This window comes from Tamandua tetradactyla, chromosome 14 (genome assembly GCF_023851605.1).
Source record: "Tamandua tetradactyla isolate mTamTet1 chromosome 14, mTamTet1.pri, whole genome shotgun sequence".
Lineage (NCBI taxonomy): Eukaryota > Metazoa > Chordata > Mammalia > Pilosa > Myrmecophagidae > Tamandua > Tamandua tetradactyla.
In genome coordinates this window covers 71129795-71147945 of record NC_135340.1, presented here as the reverse complement: position 1 = coordinate 71147945, position 18151 = coordinate 71129795, and the positions used below count along the sequence as shown (strand labels likewise).

Below are 18151 nucleotides of genomic sequence, written 5' to 3'. Positions count from 1 at the left end.
AGCCGGTCCAGGAAGCCGGCCGAAAAAGAGGGGCGCTGGCGGCCGCGACTTGGGAAACTTGCCTCTCCAAGACTCTCAGCCGGCCCAGGAAGGAGGGAGAGAGGAGCTCCGGCCGCCAGCTGCCGCAGCTCAGGGAATCACACACCGCTCGGGATCTCACCGCAGCAGAGTCTCACTGTCAATCTAGCCAGTCCAGACTGGGGTACGCTGTGTGTCCATTCCCTGCCGTTGCCCCGGGAGCTGTCCTGCACTGTTTCTGTTCATCTAGTAGTTGCTCTGGAGGAGGAACTAAGACGCACGTACCTTACTAAGCCGCCATCTTGGCCCTGTTTATATGACATCTTAATCTCTGGGATAAAAAATTATTAAAGATTGTGTTTGCATTTGATATTAAGCAGATTTTTTTTTATTAATTAAAAAAAGAATTAACAAAACAATTAGAAATCATTCCAATCTACATGTACAATCAGTAATTCTTAATAACATCACATAGTTGCATATTCATCATTTCTTAGTACATTTGCATCGATTTAGAAAAAGAAATAAAAAGACAACAGAATAAGAATTAAAACAATAATAGAAAGAAAAAAAAACAAAAAAAACAAAAACAAAAAACCTATACCTCACATGCAGCTTCATTCAGTGTTTTAACATAATTGCATTACAATTGGGTAGTATTGTGCTGTCCATTTCTGAGTTTTTTTTTTTTTTTTTTTTAAAGGAAAGACAGAGAGAAGGAAGGAAGGATAGAAGGAAGGAAGGAAGGAAGAAAGGGAAACATTTTTAAACATTTTCTTGTTTTATTGTATTCTGTTTCTCCGTTTTTGTTACATGGGCTGGGGCCGGGAATCGAACCGAGGTCCTCCGGCATAGCAGGCAAGCACTTTGCCCGCTGAGCCACCGCGGCCCGCCCCATTTCTGAGTTTTTATATCCAGTCCCGTTGTACAGTCTGTATCCCTTCATCTCCAATTATCCCTTCTCTTTTTTTTTTTTTTTTTTTTAATTAACGGAAAAAAAGAAATTAACCAAACATTTAGAGATCATACCATTCTACACATGCAATCATTAATTCTTAACATCATCACATAGATGCATGATCATCATTTCTTAGTACATTTGCATTGGTTTAGAAGAACTAGCAACATAACCGAAAAAGATATAGAATGTTAATATAGAGAAAAAAATAAAAGTAATAATAGTAAAATCAAAACAAAACAAAACAAAAACCTATAGCTCAGATGCAGCTTCATTCAGTGTTTTAACATGATTACTTTACAATTAGGTATTATTGTGCTGTCCATTTTTGAGTTTTTGTATCTAGTCCTGTTGCACAGTCTGTATCCCTTCAGCTTCAATTACCCATTGTCTTACCCTGTTTCTAACTCCTGCTGAACTCTGTTGCCAATGACATATTTCAAGTTTATTCTCGAATGTCCGTTCACATCAGTGGGACCATACAGTATTTGTCCTTTAGTTTTTGGCTGGATTCACTCAGCATAATATTCTCTAGGTCCATCCATGTTATTACATGGTTCATAAGTTTATCTTGTCTTAAAGCTGCATAATATTCCATCGTATGTATATACCACAGTTTGTTTAGCCACTCTTCTGTTGATGGAGATTTTGGCTGTTTCCATCTCTTTGCAATTGTAAATAACGCTGCTATAAACATTGGTGTGCAAATGTCCGTTTGTGTCTTTGCCCTTAAGTCCTTTGAGTAGATACCTAGCAATGGTATTGCTGGGTTGTATGGCAATTCTATATTCAGCTTTTTGAGGAACCGCCAAACTGCCTTCCACAGTGGTTGCACCCTTTGACATTCCCACCAACAGTGGATAAGTGTGCCTCTTTCTCCGCATCCTCTCCAGCACTTGTCATTTTCTGTTTTGTTGATAATGGCCATTCTGGTGGGTGTGAGATGATATCTCATTGTGGTTTTGATTTGCATTTCTCTAATGGCCAGGGACATTGAGCATCTCTTCATGTGCCTCTTGGCCATCCGTATTTCCTCTTCTGAGAGGTGTCTGTTCAAGTCTTTTTCCCATTTTGTAATTGGGTTGGCTGTCTTTTTGTTGTTGAGATGAACAATCTCTTTATAAATTCTGGATACTAGACCTTTATCTGATATATCATTTCCAAATATTGTCTCCCATTGTGAAGGCTGTCTTTCTACTTTCTTGATGAAGTTCTTTGATGCACAAAAGTGTTTAATTTTGAGGAGTTCCCATTTATTTATTTCCTTCTTCAGTGCTCTTGCTTTAGGTTTAAGGTCCATAAAACCGCCTCCAGTTGTAAGATCCATAAGATATCTCCCAACATTTTCCTCTAACTGTTTTATGGTCTTAGACCTAATGTTTAGATCTTTGATCCATTTTGAGTTAACTTTTGTATAGGGTGTGAGAGATGGGTCTTCTTTCATTCTTTTGCATATGGATATCCAGTTCTCTAGGCACCATTTATTGAAGAGACTGCTCTGTCCCAGGTGAGTTGGCTTGACTGCCTTATCAAAGATCAAATGTCCATAGATGAGAGGGTCTATATCTGAGCACTCTATTCGATTCCATTGGTCGATATATCTATCTTTATGCCAATACCATGCTGTTTTGACCACTGTGGCTTCATAATATGCCTTAAAGTCAGGCAGCGCGAGACCTCCAGCTTCGTTTTTTTTCCTCAAGATGTTTTTAGCAATTCGGGGCACCCTGCCCTTCCAGATAAATTTGCTTATTGGTTTTTCTATTTCTGAAAAATAAGTTGTTGGGATTTTGATTGGTATTGCATTGAATCTGTAAATCAATTTAGGTAGGATTGACATCTTAACTATATTTAGTCTTCCAATCCATGAACACGGTATGCCCTTCCATCTATTTAGGTCTTCTGTGATTTCTTTTAGCAGTTTTTTGTAGTTTTCTTTATATAGGTTTTTTGTCTCTTTGGTTAAATTTATTCCTAGGTATTTTATTCTTTTAGTTGCAATAGTAAATGGGATTCGTTTCTTGATTTCCCCCTCCGCTTGTTCATTGCTAGTGTATAGAAATGCTACAGATTTTTGAATGTTGATCTTGTAACCTGCTACTTTGCTGTACTCATTTATTAGCTCTAGTAGTTTTGTTGTGGATTTTTCCGGGTTTTCGACGTATAGTATCATATCGTCTGCAAACAGTGATAGTTTTACTTCTTCCTTTCCAATTTTGATGCCTTGTATTTCTTTTTCTTGTCTAATTGCTCTGGCTAGAACCTCCAACACAATGTTGAATAATAGTGGTGATAGTGGACATCCTTGTCTTGTTCCTGATCTTAGGGGGAAAGTTTTCAATTTTTCCCCATTGAGAATGATATTAGTTGTGGGTTTTTCATATATTCCCTCTATCATTTTAAGGAAGTTCCCTTGTATTCCTATCTTTTGAAGTGTTTTCAACAGGAAAGGATGTTGAATCTTGTCGAATGCCTTCTCTGCATCAATTGAGATGATCATGTGATTTTTCTGCTTTGATTTGTTGATATGGTGTATTACATTAATTGATTTTCTTATGTTGAACCATCCTTGCATACCTGGGATGAATCCTACTTGGTCATGATGTATAATTCTTTTAATGTGTTGTTGGATACGATTTGCTAGAATTTTATTGAGGATTTTTGCATCTGTATTCATTAGAGAGATTGGTCTGTAGTTTTCTTTTTTTGTAATATCTTTGCCTGGTTTTGGTATGAGGGTGATGTTGGCTTCATAGAATGAATTAGGTAGTTTTCCCTCCACTTCGATTTTTTTGAAGAGTTTGAAGAGAATTGGTACTAATTCTTTCTGGAACGTTTGATAGAATTCACATGTGAAGCCATCTGGTCCTGGACTTTTCTTTTTAGGAAGCTTTTGAATGACTAATTCAATTTCTTTACTTGTGATTGGTTTGTTGAGGTCATCTATGTCTTCTTGAGTCAACGTTGGTTGTTCATGTCTTTCCAGGAACCCGTCCATTTCCTCTAAATTGTTGTATTTATTAGCGTAAAGTTGTTCATAGTATCCTGTTATTACCTCCTTTATTTCTGTGAGGTCAGTAGTTATGTCTCCTCTTCCATTTCTGATCTTATTTATTTGCATCCTCTCTCTTCTTCTTTTTGTCAATCTTGCTAAGGGCCCATCAATCTTATTGATTTTCTCATAGAACCAACTTCTGGCCTTATTGATTTTCTCTATTGTTTTCATGTTTTCAATTTCATTTATTTGTGCTCTAATCTTTGTTATTTCTTTCCTTTTGCTTGCTTTGGGGTTAGCTTGCTGTTCTTTCTCCAGTTCTTCCAAATGGATAGTTAATTCCTGAATTTTTGCCTTTTCTTCTTTTCTGATATAGGCATTTAGAGCAATAAATTTCCCTCTTAGCACTGCCTTTGCTGCGTCCCATAAGTTTTGATATGTTGTGTTTTCATTTTCATTCGCCTCAAGGTATTTGCTAATTTCTCTTGCAATTTCTTCTTTGACCCAGTCGTTGTTTAGGAGTGTGTTGTTGAGCCTCCACGTATTTGTGAATTTTCTGGCACTCTGCCTATTATTGATTTCCAACATCATTCCTTTATGGTCCGAGAAAGTGTTGTGTAAGATTTCAATCTTTTTAAATTTGTTAAGACTTGCTTTGTGACCCAGCATATGGTCTATCTTTGAGAATGATCCATGAGCACTTGAGAAAAAGGTGTATCCTGCTGTTGTGGGATGTAATGTCCTATAAATGTCTATTAAGTCTAGTTCATTTATAGTAATATTCAGATTCTCTATTTCTTTGTTGATCCTCTGTCTAGATGTTCTGTCCCTTGATGAGAGTGGTGAGTTGAAGTCTCCAACTATTATGGTATATGAGTCTATTTCCCTTTTCAGTGTTTGCAGTATATTCTTCACGTATTTTGGGGCATTCTGATTCGGTGCGTAAATATTTATGATTGTTATGTCTTCTTGTTTAATTGTTCCTTTTATTAGTATATAGTGTCCTTCTTTGTCTCTTTTAACTGTTTTACATTTGAAGTCTAATTTGTTGGATATTAGTATAGCCACTCCTGCTCTTTTCTGGTTGTTATTTGCATGAAATATTTTTTCCCAACCTTTCACTTTCAACCTATGTTTATCTTTGGGTCTAAGATGTGTTTCCTGTAGACAGCATATAGAAGGATCCTGTTTTTTAATCCATTCTGCCAATCTATGTCTTTTGATTGGGGAATTCAGTCCATTGACATTTAGTGTTATTACTGTTTGGATAATATTTTCCTCTAACATTTTGCCTTTTGTATTATATATATCATATCTGATTTTCCTTCTTTCTACACTCTTCTCCATACCTCTCTCTTCTGTCTTTTCGGTTCTGACTCTAGTGCTCCCTTTAGTATTTCTTGCAGAGCTGGTCTCTTGGTCACAAATTCTCTCAGTGACTTTTTGTCTGAGAATGTTTTAATTTCTCCCTCATTTTTGAAGGATAATTTTGCTGGATATAGGAGTCTTGGTTGGCAGTTTTTCTCTTTTAGTATTTTAAATATATCATCCCACTGTCTTCTAGCTTCCATGGTTTCTGCTGAGAAATCTACACAAAGTCTTATTGGGTTTCCCTTGTATGTAATGGATTGTTTTTCTCTTGCTGCTTTCAAGATCTTCTCTTTCTCTTTGACCTCTGACATTCTAACTAGTAAGTGTCTTGGAGAACGCCTATTTGGGTCTAATCTCTTTGGGGTGCGCTGCACTTCTTGGATCTGTAATTTTAGGTCTTTCATAAGAGTTGGGAAATTTTCAGTGATAATTTCTTCCATTAGTTTTTCTCCTCCTTTTCCCTTCTCTTCTCCTTCTGGGACACCCACAACACGTATATTTGTGCGGTTCATATTGTCCTTGAGTTCCCTGATACCCTGTTCAAATTTTTCTATTCTTTTCCCTATAGTTTCTGTTTCTTTTTGGAATTCAGATGTTCCATCCTCCAAATCACTAATTCTATCTTCTGTCTCTTTAAATCTATCATTGTAGCTATCCATTATTTTTTCTATGTTTGCTACTTTATCCTTCACTTCCATAAGTTCTGCGATTTGTTTTTTCAGTTTTTCTATTTCTTCTTTATGTTCAGCCCATGTCCTCTTCATGTCCTCCCTCAATTTATCGATTTCATTTTTGAAGAGGTTTTCCATTTCTGTTCGTATATTCAGCATTAGTTGTCTCAGCTCTTGTGTCTCATTTGAGCTATTGGTTTGTTCCTTTGACTGAGCCATATTCTCAATCTTTTGAGCGTGGACAGTTATCTTCTGCTGCTGGCGTCTGGGCATTTATTCAGATTTCTCTTGGTGTTGGACCCAGCAAGGTTGTAATATTTTTCTGTGAAATCTCTGGGTTCTGTTTTTCTTATCCTGCCCAGTAGGTGGCGCTCGTGGCACACGTTTGTCTGCGGGTCCCACCAGTAAAAGGTGCTGTGGGACCTTAAACTTTGGAAAACTATCGCCGTCCTGGGGGTTCGCTAGCCGAAGCGGCTTGAGCCGGCCCGGGGTCCGAACGCAGGGAGGGTTGCTGGTCGCTGCAGCCAGGGAAAGAGCCCGTCCAAATTTCCTAGTCGGCCCTGGGCAACAAGCGTGGCGGGAGGGCGCCAGCGGGAGCGGCCCGCCCGAGAGAGTGCACGTTCCCCGGGAGTCACGGGGTCACCGTTCTCCGCGGCCTGGGGGTTTCCGATCCAATTCTCTCAGTTGGTCCGGGGACTGCGCGTGGTGTGGGCGCCAGTCGCCTTGGTTTCAGGGGACCACCTCTCCAATTCTCCCAGCCGGCCCGGGAAGGGGGAAGGGAGTAACTCCGGCCGCTTGCCACCCCGCCCGGTAAGGCCCGCGCGCCTCGGCGATCTCACCCAAGCTGCTTCTCTCAGCCAGCCAGCCGTTCCAGGATGGGGTACGCTGTCTTTTTTATCTCTGTTGTGGCTTTGGGCGCTTTCTGTATCGTTTCTACTCCCCTAGTAGGTGTCCTGGAGAAGAAACTAAGATCCGCGCGTCTTACTAAGCCGCCATCTTCCAGGAAGTCTTAAGCAGATTTTTTTCATTTGACCTTGAAAGATTTCAGCAAGACTGAAAGCATCAGCATTAAAATATAAAATACTGCTGTGAATGTTTACTCTGGGGCTATCAAGTATAAACAATAAGTGAAAACTCAGTATATACTTTTTTGATTGTTTATGTACTTTAGGTAGTAGAAGCAACAAATGGTTTTGTCAAGTCGGTACTAAAAGGATTCAGAGCACTAGTTTCCATAAAAACCAACATCTACTTTGGGTGGTTCTAACCTAATAAATTTAAAGTCACTAAATAAAATTGATAATAAGTTAAAACCTAGTCCACACTTAAGTGCTTGCAAACATTTAAATAATCATTTAAAGTTCTTACTTTCTATTTTAGAAAATACTAAAAAATAAATAACAAAATTCATCTTGTTGTTATAAAATTATTAGAAAATGGCTGACACATGATTCTCTGTTCTACTATTAAGTAATTTATGTAATATAAAATATATTGTAAGTAACACATTAGGTGGTGGCAAAACTTCAAGCACTGATTTCTCAGGATTTGTGGACTGATATTCACTAGTTTTTTTTTAATGCAATTTAGTTGAGATATATTCACACACCATATAATCATCCAAAGTATACAATCAGTGGTTTACAGTATCAGCATATATTTGTGCATTCATCACAAGAGACTTTTGAACATTTTCATTGCTCCATATACAATAAAAATAATAATGCAAATAAAAGTAACACATCCCATATCCCCTATTATTTATTTATTTATTGTCTTTATTTTCTTACTCATCTGTCCATACACTAGATAAAAGGAGTCTCAGTCACAAAGTTTTATTAGTCACCTGGTCACACTGTGAAAGTTATATAGTTACACAACAACCTTCAAGAATCAAAGTTACTGGATTCCAGTTTAGCAATTTTAGGCATTTCTCTGTAGCTCCACCAATACACCAAAAACTGAAGCTGTTCACTTGTTCTTAAAGAAATCTTGTGTTTTTGTTACTTAGGTCCATCCTCAGCAACACCGGCTTCTTTTCGAAGTGTTTGATGAAAATCGCTTGGTAAGTGATACTGTGCTAGTGTGAAGTATGAAACAAGGGCATATTTCAGTAGAGCAGCAAGGGAAAGTGTGATGGGAATCTGTGCTTTGGGCGATGATGGATACAATTTTGGTTTTCCTTTTTTCTAGTGCTCCTCTCTACCTTTCCACCATCCTCCCAAGAGATAATAAGGAAAACTGGTTTCTGTCTTGCCTTTCCTCGTGCTCATTTATGTACCTGGGTCAATAGCCCAAGGCTCAGGGAGCCTTCTCCAGAGTATCCTGGGTTGTGCCTCCTCACTGCAGTGTCTTTTCCTGGGCTCACCTCTATCCAGCTTACTACATCCCATCTCCTTCCTCTTATTTCCACCCTTCTACAAAGGAGAACTATCCCGTTTCCACTCAGAAAGGAATAAGCAAATGAATTCCTCTAAAGGATTTCCAGTCTTACATTGGAAAAAAGCAAAATAAAACCTGATTTTTATAAAATGATTTTATGGTTCCTGATTTCCTAAAGACTATCTTGAAGTCCTATCCTTTTCCTTATTTTCTCTCTTAGAGATCCTATTTCTAATTCTCTTCTTAGCATCTTACATTTATATTTTAAATCTGTAAAATTTAAACATATAGGTATAAGAACACTGTTATTTGTTCAAGGCTTATGGTCTTATCACACACATATACCCAAAAAGAAATTAAAGTTTCATTCTTTTTTTTTACATGGGCAGGCACCAGGAATTGAACCCGGGTCTCCAGCATGGCAGGCAAGATTTCTGCCTGCTGCGCCACTGTGGCCCACAGTTTCATTCATTTTTAAGCTAACAAGGACAATGGATTTTGAGAGCATCTGTGTCTAGTGTTAAAATGCATAGCATATTTTTTCCCTCCAGAAACCATAACTGTGCTAGTAGCTGAAGATATCATAAATGAATCTATTAATTAGCATCATCATAAGCAAAGGTGCTGCCAAAAAGGACTGTTCATCACTGTGTACAATCTGATTTTCTAAGGTTGAGTGGCAGATACTGATGATTAGGTTACCAAATATGATCAGGTACCAAACTTTATGTTTTCTGTTTTTAATTCTAGTGTTCTTTTAATCATAAAATGTATAATATAAACAAAAAAGTATATGAAAGACAAATTTTTATTTTAAAGAATTTGATAAACAACTGTATACTCATTATTCAGCTTCGCAACTAGAACATTACCAAATACTTTGAAACCCTTCTTTGTCCCTTCCCAGTGGTATCTCGTTTCTTCTCCCATAAGTAACCACTATCCCTAATTTTATGTTTATAATTTAAGATATTTTTTATCATATATCCATTTTAAAAATTGGTTTCTTTTTGCTTGTTTTTGTATCTATAAAAATCGTATCATTCTGAATGCATTCTTTTGTGACTTGCTTTTTTGTTTAATGTATATTTTTTAGATTGATCCATGATGACACATTTTGACTGATGTATAGTATTCTATGATCTACAAAATCCATTGTCCTTGTTAGCTTAAAAATGAATGAAACTGTGGGCCACAGTGGCTCAGCAGGCAGAAATCTTGCCTGCCATGCTGGAGACCCGGGTTCGATTCCTGGTGCCTGCCCATGTAAAAAAAAAGAATGAAACTTTAATTTCTTTTTGGGTATATGTGTGTGATAAGACCATAATACCGTATCTACAAAATACCGTAATTTGTGTATTTATCCTCCTTAGTAGATATTTGGGTTGTTTCCAGTTTTTTGCTATTATCAATCAGTAAATGTTCTTGCTGTGTTTCCTTATGGACATGTACAAAGGCATCTCTAAGGTCCATATTTTGGAGTTGAATTGCTGAGTCATGGTATTAGTATCTTATTTCTCCTGTTATTACTGATACTGATATAAATTTCTCCCTGATTTTTGGGTGTATTGTTGGTCAACTGTTTATCTGTTGTCCTCAAAGAGGGAAAACTCGTCTTTTTCCTTTCCACTCTGGTTAGCTGTTTAGTCCTTTCTTACAGTAATTTTAATATGGTATGACTCTTTCATGGCTGAAATTGATGTTTATCATACATTGATTGGTGCATTAACATTCCTTAAGCATTTACTCTGTGCACAGTACTATATGGGATGTCATGATGAGTTGGAAGGAAAAAGTTTTGCCTCTAATATTGGCAATTGGATGTTTCTAGATTGATAAGTATGATACATAAAAATAAATTTGTTTACTAAAAACAACACCAAAAGATGCATTCATCAGGATATTATAAATCTCCACACCAAGGTCTCAGAAGTTTTATTGAAGTCCTGCCTCTGCTGTGGTATATTACCTTGTAACCCTGGACGAGTCATTTAATCCCTCTGAAAATATTTTCTTTTGTTTTAAAAATGAGGTTAACAATATTTGCCCTGCCTTTCTGATAAGTTTAATGTAAAGATAAAATTAGATGACTATGAAAGCATTCAGAAAATTAACCATCATGATATAAATATGAAGTGTTATTTAACATTCTTGGGTTCCTGCATTTATGGCTTTCCGACACCGTATTTTTTGTGTTTACTAAAGTATGTCATTTAGTGTATGCATTGTTAGATGCTTTGCTGTGCATTGGAATATAGCTGCTTTTCTCAAGAAACTCACTTTACTAGCAAAAGGGAGCAAAAGATCATTAGAACTGGGTCATGTGTGTTGTTGTTAGTCCTAGCAAGAAACTGAAGTGTGCAGATACTGAGATATTACAGAAACTGTAGCGGCTGGTAGAGTAATAGACTTGATTCTGTAACATTGAATGACCTATGCCATTGCACATGTCATCCTGTCTCTCCTGAAGCATTCACAACTAAATTAAGAACATATCCTTTACCTAGCAAGTTCTATTAGGAAGTGTAGGGAAAAGAATATAGGTATAATTTTAAACAGAAATAACTTTTTGTAATTTGGAACACTTTTGCAATATAACTGACCTTTGCTGTTAAGAAAGTGTAGGCTCGCTTTCCCATTTTTTCAGTCAACTTAGATCCTGAGGGTTGATTATTAACTATAGGACTGGTGTTCGGTGTTGGTGTAATATTGATGTTGGTAATGCTGGTGATGGAACGTTTTAGAATGATGTGTCTTTAAGAAAATTCTGCCCACCAATACAAAAGTTACTATTTCTGTGTCACCTAAGAGATATGTCTGCACATCCAGCCACTGAAGCTTTAGGAGACTCCTATATTCTGGGTGGAGATGCTGTGTTTCTCCGGTTTCGTGATCTTTGGCCTTAAGAATTCTAGTCAGTGGATAGAGTTATCCAGGGCCTGTATATACCATGTGAGCAATTGCATTGTTTTTGTTGTAGATAATCAATAACCAGAATCATTCAGAAGAGTTGTGAGTCTCCATCTAATCATAAGGCATTACTGGCATACCTTGTTCTATTCCACTTTGCTTTATTGTGCTTAGCAGATACTGCATTTTTATAAATTGAAGGTTTGTGGCAACTTCATGTTGAGCAAATCTATCGATATCATTTTTCAACTTCATGTGCTCACTTTGTGTCTCTGTCATATTTTAATTAATTTATGTACATTTTTAAAGACATAATGCTATTGCAGACTTAATAAACTACCATATGTATAAATGTAACTCTTACATGCACTGGAAAACCAAACATTTGCGACTCGCTTTATTGCAGTAGGCCGGAATCGAACTCACAATATCTCTGAGGAATGCCTGTATCTGTCTCACTCGATATGGAATTCCCACAGGACTTGTGTGGGTTTCTCACATGAGGGCTGCCACCACTCTCAGGTTCTTCCCTACTTGAGCTTAGAGTTGATGCCCCTCTTTTGGCATTTTATGGGCTAAGAGGCCATATTTTACCCCAGGTTCCACAGCAGTATCTGTAATCGGTATTACTGATTCTGTGTAATCCTAGACCTCGGCCAGCAGTACAAACTGTTCAGCCTCTCTAGGATTTAAATTCAGACTGGAGTGTTAGGAGTTGCATATATATTCTCTTACATTACCTTTCCTTTGCTGAATCCTTCTCTGCAAACTTTCCTTTCCTTCTTGTCAAGCTGCAGTGCTTTTTGCTAGGATCAATGTCTCTCACTTTCTCTCCCACACATACACACACACACACACACACACACAACCTGAAAGGAAGCGTCAGGCAGACAGCGTGCCTGGTATAGTTTAGTGCTTACTTTGTGTCCAGCATGAGTTCAGGAGGATTGGAAGAAATGTTTAGTTATGGTTCTTGAACACTGGAAGCTTAAAATCTAGTTAGGAGTCATGAAACTAATGCTTATAGTGAAGCTTATCAAAGAGAAAACGTTTATCCAACCAAATATATGATGCTTGTTATTTTCTATTAACAGAGATGTTTTGCTTATTAACTGGAAATTAGATTTGCATTGTTGATCCATCGCAAGTAATCCATTATTTGGGTTACCAGACCTCCATCTTAATCCAAAAAGGAAAGCTGTAGTCATGTGAAGGCAAGGTAAAAAGATTAGGACTCTTCCTTCTATATAAAAAAAAAAAGATGATAAGGAATAATTTACTGAAGTTTGTAAAATCATAAAGGAGATAGGTTTCATGAAACCAAATAACATAAACATTAGGTTTATAATTACTGTATAAATTCTCAAATATAATGCTATTTCTTTTTAGTCAAATATATACTTTAGTAAATGCCTTCAATTCTATCTTGTGGTGTTTAAATGGATTTAAAAATACTGTTTAGAAAATTGTGATTGAAAGTAGTTAGATCTGTCTTAAGCAGTTTAAAAAAACAAAGTGCAAGTATATGTTTTATATATTTATTTTTGCTTAGGAGAAAAACTTACTTAAAAAAATACAACATGGGTGTAGTACCATGTGGTGTAAACAACTGAACTATTTTACTTTTTTACTTTCCTATGAATGAGCCAGTATATATTTATTACTGGAGTTCCAACTATAAAATTCAGGTAAGGGGTTTAAATATACCCTAGGGTATTATTTAAAAATAAATTTGTTTCTTTCAACTAGAATACCAGCCTTGGTGTATGACATTTGGAAGAGAAATTAAAATATTAAACTTTTATTACCCAGTAAACTGAAAATAAAGTAAAGGTTAAGTAAATATGAAGCAGAAAAAATACATATACAAAATCTCAACCTCTAAAAGAACAGTCTACTGTTCTCTGCTGTGGGAGCTTTATCTGCAGTAGTAAGTAATCCCACCTCTAGGGCGGTGCTTCTACTAAAAATGTAAACAAATATGTACTTTGTTTAATAAAGAAATATGCAGCATGGTTTGTATTTCTTTATAGCTATAAAACAGCTAAATGGATTGTTTCAAAGCACCAGTAGGGGCCAGCAAAGAGCTCTTAGAGTTTTTCAGAACAGAATTGGCATTGAGAGATGTTTATTTGATGTGTTAAATCCTTTTTAGACTTCTTTACTCACCACAACACTCTCTTAAGTGAATGAATTGCAGAGACAGTGGAATAAAATATCCTATGTGTTCAAACTGTATTGAAGTATAGTTTTTCTGTCTAATCTGAATATACTTTTAATGGAATGTTTGCTTAGCCTATTTCTTGGCAGTTTTAATAGTCAAAATATAAATGGCATCATTTAAAGACTGTACTACTTGGCTGGAAAAGGCCTTAAAATTACAGGAGAAAATGCTTAGTGACAGCTTCTCTTAAACTTTTTTTTTCTCAGAATTACACTCAATTTTTGCAAATGTATTTCTATGCTGATTTGGTAGTGCTATCCTTAAAATTAACGTTTTTATAACTGATATTGTGGAAACTAAAATATTTGTTTATTTGACTTAATATTTAAGTTTTAATTTACCCCAAAGTTTTAATATTTCCAAATTTACACAATTGTCTGAACTTACTTATTTTAAAAAATTAACAGTACATGTTCCTTTCTACATTAACTTACTTGATTAGATTCTTAGTATGGCTAACTATTTGGAAATTCAATCCTTGATTTGATACTCAATTACATGGGGTTCATTCCTACCAACTTCCTGTAATGCTATACCCATGGGTAAAAATATTAGTGGTCAAATACTGCTGGAGAAAGTATAGGCACAGATATTCAAATAGTTAAGTGTTCATTTAGTAGAGCTGGAGTGAAAAAATACTGTTTCAACTTGAAATGTTAGAAGATTGTTGTTCTTGTGTTACTCATTCATGCAAATTGGAGAAGGTATAATTGAAACAAGGTTGGCAGTGTTTGAGTCAGTATGCTGCAGCTGAGCTCAGCTTAAAGGTCGCTGGAAATCAAGTGCTTTGTAAGTGAAGGCATTTTTGACTACAAGCAATTCAAGACATTTTGGAAACGTCAGTCTCAGGAATGGGCCGTATTTTTCCTTCTATGATATCTGGTATCTAGTGTTTTACATAGGATAAAGGCGACTACTTAAGAGCAAATGATTTTTTCTTTCGATGCAGTGCAGCTGCTTCTAGCCTGTCTACGGGCAGAGATCTTTGTTATGACTTTCAGCCCCTAACATGTTTGGAAATGAGAACAAATGGCGCAAAGCTTACGACTGCACTTTGCAGCCAGAAGAAGCAATACTTATCCTTTGTCAGAAACCTCCGGAGATCATTTGGATAGCAATGTTCACATGTGCTTCAAAAGACCACCACGGATTTCAGCATCTAAAGTTGTTCAAATGAAGCTGACTCCCAGACAGACTGCACTAGTTCCTATAATAAAGGAAAATGTTAAGTCTCAGGAAAGAGCATCTGTTCCTTCATCTGAAAATGTTAATAAAAAGAGCAGCTGTCTACAGATTTCACTACAACCAACAAGGTACAGTGGATGTCTTCAGTCTAGCAATGTCTTAACTGATGGGGATGATGCTTCATTTACTTGTGTCTTGCAGGAAGGCATTTACAGCAGTATTGTGGCTGATAATGAACTGAATGCTGTGAATGATGATAATCTTTTAAGCAGTTCTGCTGTGTGTAGTGGTAGCCTCAGTAGTATTTTAGCCAGTGATAATGGATCTTACAGTAGCAATGGTAGTGATTATGGGTCATATACAAGTGTCACAAGTGGAGGTTCATACACTAACAGTGTCATCAGTGACAGCAATAGTAGTTGTACTTTTCCACCAAGTGATGATGCTTTTTTGTGTGGAAATGTATCTTCTGACAGCACCTCCAATGCAAGTGTGCCAAACAGGAATACTACTCCATGTGAAATATTTTCAAGAAGTCCAAGTACTGTTCCCTTCGTCCAGGATAATTTGGAGCATGGAATAGAGAGTATGAAATTGCCAGGGAGCAGGAGCTCAAAAAATCCACTGAAACGTTGTTCATCCTTAGTCATTTTTCCTAGGAGTCCGTCAAATACCCCACCAATGTCTCCAACAGGTACAGGTAAAGGATCCTATCAAACTTCCCACCAGTTTATGATTTCTCCTAGTGAAATTGCACATAACGAAGATGGCACTAGTGCTAAGGGATTTCTTTCAACAGCTGTCAATGGACTTCGGTTATCTAAAACATTTTGTACTCCTGGAGAAGGGAGAGACATAAGACCTCTTCATGTGAAGGGTTCACTACAAAAGAAAATTATTTCAAATATTAGTCCAAATCAGACTCTCTGTGAAAAGTCACCTGAAGGATATTCTTGTGTTTCAGTCCATTTCACTCAGCAGAAAGCAACGACATTAGACTGTGAAACAGCAAATGGTGATTGTAGACCTGGGATGTCAGAAATTAAGCTTAATTCCAATTCAGAGTATATTAAGCTTGTACATAGGTCATCTGTATGTTTACCATCTTCCCAAAATGTAGACTACCAAATCAATATCAATAGACAGTTGGAAAGACCAAATTCACAAATAAAGAAAAACCATGCTCTTTTACAAAGAAGTATTTCACTGGGAGGAAGTTATCCAAATGTTTCCTGTTTATCCAGCCTTAAGCACAGTTGTTCTAAGGGGGGACCATCTCAGTTACTCATAAGGTTTGCCTCTGGAAATGAAGGTAAAGCTAGTAATTTATCAAGAGAAAGCGACAGAGATATCACAAATGAACTGTCTGATTCTTTGAAGCATTCTCATAAGGTAAGCTTCTGTTGGTCTTGGTAAATGTTAATTTATATTAGAATAGCTTAATGAAATATTTGATAAAAAATCATTGTTACTTAGTAGCTTTATATATTTTCCTGGTGCTTAGCTAGCAAGTGTTTTGTAGTCATGAACTTTATATTTGTAAATCTGAAAAATTCCTAATAGTTTTCCACTGTGTTATTTTACCAGTGTAAAAATATGAATTAGAAAAAAACTTTCCAAAGTGATTTAAGCCATTAAATGTTTCATTAGCCTGAAAACAATCTTTAAATTTATTTCATAACATCTTAGTTTGATATATTTTCCTTCAAGCTACATAATATTCTAATATCTAACTCTGTATTCTATCCCTGCTTTAGAAAATGATCATTTAGTTTTCTTCCCCTCCTTAATGATGTGGAATAAAGTAAAATATAAAATGCTTATTTATAACATTAAACACTAAAAAGTCCACACAAAAAATGTGAAGATTTTATTATAAATGAATATAAAGGAAATATTTGTTTAAAATATTTGTATTTATTAGATCATTGGTAAAAACTATTTTGCTGCATGTTGAAAACAGAGGAAAATAAATGGCATTTGCATTTGTATATACCCTTAACCACAGGAATTTTGTTTCCACCCTATTTTTCTTTGGCCACCAGTTAGACTGCCTTCTAAAATGTAACTCAAGCTTTCAACAATATTGAACTCCAAATTTTATATTTTTTAATTTGGTTTCAGTTGGTAGGCATTTTCAATAATATTTTAGTAACCTTAATAATTTTGTTGTTTTGGCACGTGCTTTATTATATTAGTAATTTAACTCTAATGACTCTAAACCAAAATAGTTCTTTATACAATTTTTGCCTTTCCAAAGTATTTAAAGTGTTTTGAATTTAAATAGGTGTTTTTAAATTTCTGTATTTGGAAGGTCTTGTCAGAGTCCATGAGATTGTAAAAATGATCAAATTTAACCAATTTTAAATGACAGTACATAATAGTTTGTAAAAAAATTGAACTTATCTTTTCAATATCTGTATTAAAGTTGAGAGCCCTTAGGTAAATAAAATACTAGGTAATTGCTAATTTGTTTTCTCTATTTTGAAATCTAGTGAATATAATCATTGTTATCCAATATCTAGTTGTTGATACAAGGAACTACTTTAATGAGGATGAAAAAATTAGATTTAAAATTCTGATCTGTTCTTTAGAATTATTAATTCTATTTACAAAACTTTTTAAAAATCAGCTTTTAGATTATAAACCATTCAACTCTCTCCCTTTTCCCCTAAAAAAAGCAAGAAAGTGATATTATGAAGAAACCTATTAATAGTTTGCTAATTGAAATACGTTTTTTGTAAGTTTATTTTACATTTAATGAAATAGTCTGAAAGGAAAGCTAATTGAAATATTTATAGAAATTACTTAAAATTGTTGGTTTTGTGGTAATTGTTGATACTTTTGAAAAAGTGTTTTTTAATGAAGTGTGAATTAAATGCTTTTTGCAGAGCTGAAAATTTAACAGTTTTATTGGTTTTACATAACTTAGACATGCTAACTTAAATGCTTTTTGTGACAACCAAATGCTTAGTTTTGTGCAAATTCTGTTTTTTGGTAGTTGTATTGGATTACAACATCATTTAATAATGTGCAGTTTGCTGGAGAACTTTAAATTGTTCTCCATTTAATGGTTAAACAATTTCTCTTTATAAATGTATTGTGAACAATATTAGTGTCAGAGTCAATTTATACTATAGCTATTGAAGTGGTAAATCAAGGGCTTTTTTTTAAGAAGAAAATATTAATGTTACTTTTTCTAAACATAGCAGTGGCAACAATGGGATTTTAGAAATAATCCTGTGTTTATCAATAATTATAAATTAATCTAATTATAGTGGTATATTGTAACTCCTTTATAAATAAACAGCTCCCAAAATATTTCCCATGACTCCAGTTAGTCTGGGTTAGTATTCTGATATGCTGAGTCTGGATTCACATTTAACAAGTTGATATTAGAGTAGCATTTAGTAATGTCAGCTATCTGTACTGAGCAG

General features: G+C 35.6%; 1 protein-coding gene across 7 annotated transcripts in view; it reads left to right on the top strand.

Annotated features, from left to right (window-relative positions):
* NEDD4 (NEDD4 E3 ubiquitin protein ligase) overlaps window positions 1-18151 on the top strand; it is a 259864-nt gene that overhangs the window by 127937 nt on the left and 113776 nt on the right. For 4 of the 7 annotated variants that reach the window (XM_077127990.1, XM_077127991.1, XM_077127989.1 and 1 more), the window contains one exon: window positions 8025-8078. In XM_077127990.1, the coding sequence (XP_076984105.1) occupies window positions 8025-8078 (54 nt within the window). Of the gene's footprint in view, window positions 1-8024; window positions 8079-9682; window positions 16107-18151 lie in introns of those variants that run through there. The other 3 variants (XM_077127988.1, XM_077127987.1, XM_077127993.1) reach the window with 2 other exon arrangements.